A 6,515-nucleotide genomic window follows, 5' to 3' on the forward strand; every position below is an offset into this window, starting at 1 on the left:
TCCAATTTGATAATCAAATAATAAAAAAAAACTTTAAAAAAAAATTCAAATTTTTATCAAATTGTACATATTATTTTTTTAACTCTATATACATCTTACATCTGACAGTATATATATATATAAATTTACATATTATTTTTTTACTCTATATACATCTGACAGTGTATATTTATATAATTGGCATCAAGCTAATTCTATTAATTAACTAATTAAAGATCATTAATTACTTTTAATTTCATAATTATTTTTTAAGGGGAAAAAGAAAAATCTTTATTTAAAATACCTAAAATGGAAAGTGGTAACGGAACATAACGACTCTAGTTCCGTGGCGTCGTCGCCCTGCGCGGGGAGAAGAGACGGCGGGGGGAGAAGATTCCGACGTAGCTCGGCGACGCGTCTCTTATCCCGTCGATCGATCGGTACTCCGCCATGTCCATTCCGTCGCCGACGTCCACGTGTCGGGCCGATGGGAACGTGCCCCACTTCACCAGCTTCTTCATCCACGCCGGCGACGTCCTCTGTTGCTTCTTTTTCTTCTTCTTCATCTCGTCGTCTTCGGCGGCGAGCATCTTGGCGGCGAGGTAGTCCCGAACTGCGTCGATGCCCTGGTCGAGGACGCTAAGCGGCGGGGCGACGAGGGGGTTTCCCTCGGCGTGGAGGGAGCGGAGGTCGGTGAGGCAGGAGAGGGAGGTGGGGAGGTGCGTGAGAGCGTTGTAGCTGACGTCGAGATCGCGGAGGGAGCGGAGGAAGCCGAGGGAGTCTGGGAGGGCGGTGAGGTGGTGGAAGTTGTGGGCGACGGAGAGGACCTCGAGGCGGAGGAGGTTCTCGAGGCCGTCAGGGAGGCAGCGGAGGCAGTTGAGGCGTGCGTCGAGGACGCGGAGGGAGGTCATGTGGGAGGTGGAGGAAGGGAGGAAAGCGAGCTTGTTGGAATTCACGGCGAGCTTCTGAAGGTGGTGTAGCTCGAACCCCATCGTCTCCGGCAGCGCCGTCAACTTGTTGAAGTTGGCCGCCAGCTCTTCCAGTGCCCTGTCCATCCATTATCACTACCAACTCGCAATCTGAACAAATTATGGTTGAATTGGTGGTTTACCGGCAGTCTTCGATGGTTTTAGGCAGGGACTCAAGGAGGTTGCCGGAGGCGTTGAGGGCCTTGAGCTTCGAGAGGCAGCCTACGGAATTAGGCAGCGTCCTCAGCTGATTTGAGTGCACATCGAGCACCACCAAGTTCAGCAGCCTCGCCGTCACCGACTCCGGTATGATCTGCCGGAGTAAACAGTCCCAAAACGATATTCAGTTATCGATCGATCGTTGAATCACTGAACTGCCCAAGTAAACAGAATGACGATTAAGGCACTTAGAATTTGTACCTCGAGGTTGTTGTTTGAGAGGTCGAGCTTAGTGATGAGGCCGAGATTGAAGGAAGAAGGATTGGGAAGGGAATCCAAGGACATGCCACTCAAGTCCACCTCTTCCTCCTCCTTTCCGTCCGCCGATCTCTCCCCCGTCTCTCTTTCCATCTTCAAGAAGAAGAAGAAGAAGCTTCAGTGTGAGGAAGAACAGAGGAGAAGAAGAGCTATAAATAAGTAGAACAGGGGAGGGAGAAAGAGAAAAGAAAGAAGAAAGAACAGAAGAAGGGACAAGGAAAGTACGTACGGACGTACCGTGTTTTCTTGACACGTGTACTGACGTCGTAGTAGGGACTAGCTGCACCACGTTACCCAGAGATCAGAAAGTCAACGGCTTTAAATAAAAACCCGGTTTATTTTTGTATAAAATAATCGAGACCGTTCTTATCTTTGCGATTTTTCTCCCTCCCTTCTTGGTCCATATCCATAATTTCTTATTATTTAAATTGAGTTTATTTACGTTATATTTACCATTTAAACTGCGGTTTGTGTACTAAACTCCACTTAGGCCGATCAAATAATAATTAATTTGTGACAATTGGAGAAAAATAAGTTATATTAATCTTTGGTGACAAAGTTTTCAATCGGCAAATTAATTTTAAATATATACATCGTTTGTTTAGTCAGTATTTATTTAAATAATTGAACTTTTTTTTCCCAAATAACACGTTGACTGTCAACTATGATGAAATAAAATCCAATTGATATATGAATTCTTTAATGCTATAGAATTATGATCAATTAAAAAAAATCTTGTGAGAATATACTAATTTTATTCCTTATCATCAATCAATAATTGGAGTAGAATTATTTTTATACTTTTGAAATAATTAATAATATATATACGCTGTTAATTAAGATCGAATTATTTATGTTATTCTATTAAAATAATAATAATAAAGCACATGGTTTAGAATTTTGACTAAATTTTATTTTAAATTCCACTTGTTAAATATAAGCTCTAAAAATCAAAATTAATGCAATTTTATTAATATTTTTATCTTAAAATAGTATCATTAAAAAAATATATCATTATTATTAAATGAACTATAATGCACTATGTCAACTTGATTAGTTGCATAATTAGTTAATAATGAAAGGAGAGGTAACTTATGTGATTTAATCATCCAATTAAAGTCATCATCTATCTAATTTTTTTCCATATAATTCAAATATCCAACTCTAATGCTCTATCATGGTGACAAAAGATAAATATATTCATCCCAGTGCCCCTATCAATCCGTCCCAAGATCAATACAGAGTAAGTAAATTATGGACGGCTACTAATCTTTGGAATAATGACTAACACATAAAGGAGATATTTACCTCGACTTTATCGAAATTCGAATCTCAGACATCATAATGATAACAACTCATATACTAAGGCCACTAGATCATCTCAAAAAAAACAACTCTAATACTACCATGTTGCTATCGCATGAGTCCTGGCCATAGTGCATCGTTGCGAAATTAGCCCTGGCCGAGAAGAGGTCATTAACCGTGTTGGGGGCACTTCTAATAAACAATGAGTTCGTAAAAATAATAACAATAATAAAATTTAAATATAATTAAATGACATAATGAATATATGAGACGATATAGTTTAAAGATAGGGTGGCCTTTGACAATTATTTAAAAATTTTACTAAAAATTTATAAATAACGCTAAACCTATTTGTTATTTAGATAATTATCATGACACGTCATGAACGGAGTGTGGTCCGTCAGCTACGCAGTAGCCTGGCCCGTCGCCGCCGCAAAAGTGTGTTCCCGTACAGCGAATGACTGTTGACTTTTGGTACGAGTACAGATTGAGCACTTGGATTTGCAAAGTCAGTTTGGGATTGCAGTGAGGTTCAAAAGCCACGACCCAGAAAGATTAATGCTCTTCTAAGAATGAGAGTTTGAGGCAATTGATTGAGATATTATTATTATTATTATCTTTTTTTTCCTAATATAATGATTCAATGGTAGGCTCACTAATGAATAATTAAAAGAGGTAAAATTGAATGTCTAATATCAATTGAAAAAAAGATACATTCTTGGATGATTGGATCAACTCCAAAAGTCCAACTCTATACAAATATGTCAAGTTGAAACTAAAACGAACTAATAATCAAATTGAGTTTTTGTTACTCATGATGATCAAGAAACGTATTTCTCCTCCTCCTCCAAATGGTGTTAATTTTCACGGTTTTTTTCCGCCCTTATGTCAGCAATGACAATTGTGCCGGTGTGAAAATCCGTGTGGTTTTATTTTGACTAACAAATGTTTTGAGTTATATATATATTTTTTTAATAATCTAGTTTCCGGCTTTTTAATCCAATTAATTTTAGAGATGATGAATACAATATTCTCACTGAAGTTTTTCACTAGTGACAAAGGTAAATCATGAAATGCAAATGAACCCTAACAAACGGTGCAACATCACAAATAATTTGAACTCCTTAAATGTAATAAGTACGGGATGAAATTCAAATCTACCTAGCTAGGGTTTCAACGTTATATTGTAAAAGGGAGGAGATGTTTTTAGATGATTATGAAAAAAATGAACGGATGTCTCGATCGATCTGTTTGTTCAATGGAAAATAACATCATGGAGAAACACAAAGACATGTAAGCACGGACAGAGCACGTTATAGTCTATCCAGGCTTTCGTCCGAGGTTGACAATGTTGGAAAAAACAAAGGCTATAGCGATGGGAGAAAAAAAAATACGACAAAAAGAGGAAGGCATCCCGAGGGCTAAGATCAATTCTAGATCAGTCGAGCTGGCTTTACTCATGCAATCGGCTCAGATAAATCAGTCGGGCTGACTCCGCCCTTACCTGTAAGACATCAATACCACACACTTGGCCAATGCTTGCACTGGCTAAAGCCCACTACAGGAACATAGATACTTAGCGACGACATTTTTCGTCGCTAATACATATATTTTCGTCGCTAATAAATATTTGTGACGATAAAATTTTGTCACTAGGATCGCCATTATAAGTTTGTCGTAAACTCATATTAGCGACGATTTTATATTTTCGTCACTAATGTTTTAGCGACGTGAAACTATTCGTCGCTAAATAAAAATATTTCGTCACAAATACATTTGCGACGGATCAAATAATATGGTTGCTAACATTTGGAGTTTAGCAACGATATAAACTATATTCGTCGCTAACATGTTTGCTACAATTGGTACAAATTAGTCACAAATAGTTACGTGTCTGTGTATTAGAGAGGTTAGCGATAAAATATCATAAATTCGTCGCTAACGACAACATAAGTAACTTTCGTCGTTAAACCTCCATATTAGCGACGACATATTGATATTTCGTCGCTAACCTTTTTGCTACGATTTATTTTTGCCGCTAAATAATCATAGTTCATCGCAAAAAGTTATGATAAGTTGCGATATATCAGAGTGATTAACTGTGAAATTGTGTTATTTCATCGCTAATAGTCATGGTTAGTGACAAAATCACTCAAATTTGTCACTAACCTCTGTTTTTTTAAAAAAAATGGTTGTTTCTATTTTCGTTCATCTCTTATATATAAATTACAAACATACTACTCATCATAATTATAACAATAAATTCACAAATACACTAACAATAACTCATACTTCAATACAAATATAATCACAACATTCACAAACCAAGTTCAAACATGTTCACAACCAACAATCCAAACAAGTTCAAAACAAGTTCACAACCAAAAATCCAAACCAGTTCAAAATAAGTCAAGAACGACATCATGTTCATATCCAAAAGTCCACAACATCAAAATCTAAGACCGAGGAGGAGGAGGTAGCGCTGAAGATGAATCATGGATCAAGGAATCTAATACTTCAGATGTCAATCGGTTAAGAATTTGTTCAAACATATCTTGTCTTGATTTCATTAATACTAACTCATCTTAGGTGTTTGCTAACTGAACTCTGGTGTTTGCTAACTCATCTTGGGTGGATTCAAGTCTTTTATGCAACGCAACGTTAGTTGATTTGGATGAAGAGGTGGCATATGAAGAAGTAGACCTAACTAACTTAGGCCCACTTCCAAGTCCTCTAATGTATCTAGACTGAGTACCGAGGACCTGATACAAAATTTTAAAGATAATAAAACATATGATATGATATGATGATATATTTAGCATCTATATAAGGGTTTAACTCAACAGTAAATAGCAACCAAATAAGATGATTATGAAATGTAGATATACTGAAAAATAAGATGATACTGAAATATAGATGATCCTGTCCGAAAATCGTAGAGATGGTAAGCTGGGGATGTGGATGCTGTATTGACTGGATGTAGATTCCGGTCCGCTCTGCAACACAAGAAACGTCAGTGTCGAGCTAGGGAAAGGGTCTTCGGCGTTAGCCCTCCGACGCTCAAGTCAGTCATCGAAAAGAGAAAAAGATGGAGCAACAATAGACACAGGCGTGAATAATGAATAACGCGTACCTCTACCGGTATATGGACCCCCTTTATATAGTGCACTAGTGCGCTACGTGCATGCTCCTCGAGGTGTGGGCACGTTCTCCAATTGGTCGTGAGCACGTCTCTAATTTATCCTATGAAAGGACTTGTCAAGAAAGTGTCTTTGACATTATACCTTAGCAGGGCATGCATATCTCTAACAAGACAGTAAAAGTTTTCGTCGTACGATTCGCCTGTTGACCACGCAGTATTTCAGCGACACTATTTCCCAAAAGGATATTGAGAGATACGACAATGATCTCACCGTTCGATCGAGTGGGGTGACCAATCGGCTGGGACTCCACCGATCGATCGGCCTCTGCAGTTCTTCCTTGTGGTGGCTAGGTATAGTAGCTTGTTAGCGCCCGACCAGACCAACCCTCCGGTCGTCCCAATGGTCCTCTGCTCCGTGATGAGTGCCTCATGATCCTCAATGTACGGGCATTCTGCTTGGACCAGCCCTTTGTTGGTCGGAAGCTTTACACCCGATCAGCCACTGCAGTAGAGCTCCGCTCGGCCCCCTTTTGGTGAGCTCGTTGGTCTTGTAGCGTCAACTTTCTTGACTTTGACCTCCACGTCGGCTGCTATCTCCATCCTTTGACCCACACTTATTGGGCCCCTCTTTATCACAACATCAC

The 6,515-nt window shown here is 39.0% G+C and overlaps 1 protein-coding gene across 1 annotated transcript; it reads right to left on the reverse strand.

Annotated features, from left to right (window-relative positions):
* Positions 1–244: 244 nt before the first annotated feature.
* Positions 245–1,562, reverse strand: LOC121984692 (plant intracellular Ras-group-related LRR protein 1-like). Its single transcript, XM_042537774.1, has 3 exons — positions 1,368–1,562; positions 1,091–1,260; positions 245–1,026 (listed from the first exon to the last, which is right to left on the reverse strand). Exons 1-3 carry the CDS (start codon positions 1,515–1,517, stop codon positions 318–320), a joined length of 1,029 nt encoding a protein of 342 aa, XP_042393708.1. The 5' UTR covers positions 1,518–1,562; the 3' UTR covers positions 245–317.
* Positions 1,563–6,515: the final 4,953 nt, after the last annotated feature.

Source organism: Zingiber officinale, chromosome 5B (genome assembly GCF_018446385.1).
Source record: "Zingiber officinale cultivar Zhangliang chromosome 5B, Zo_v1.1, whole genome shotgun sequence".
Lineage (NCBI taxonomy): Eukaryota > Viridiplantae > Streptophyta > Magnoliopsida > Zingiberales > Zingiberaceae > Zingiber > Zingiber officinale.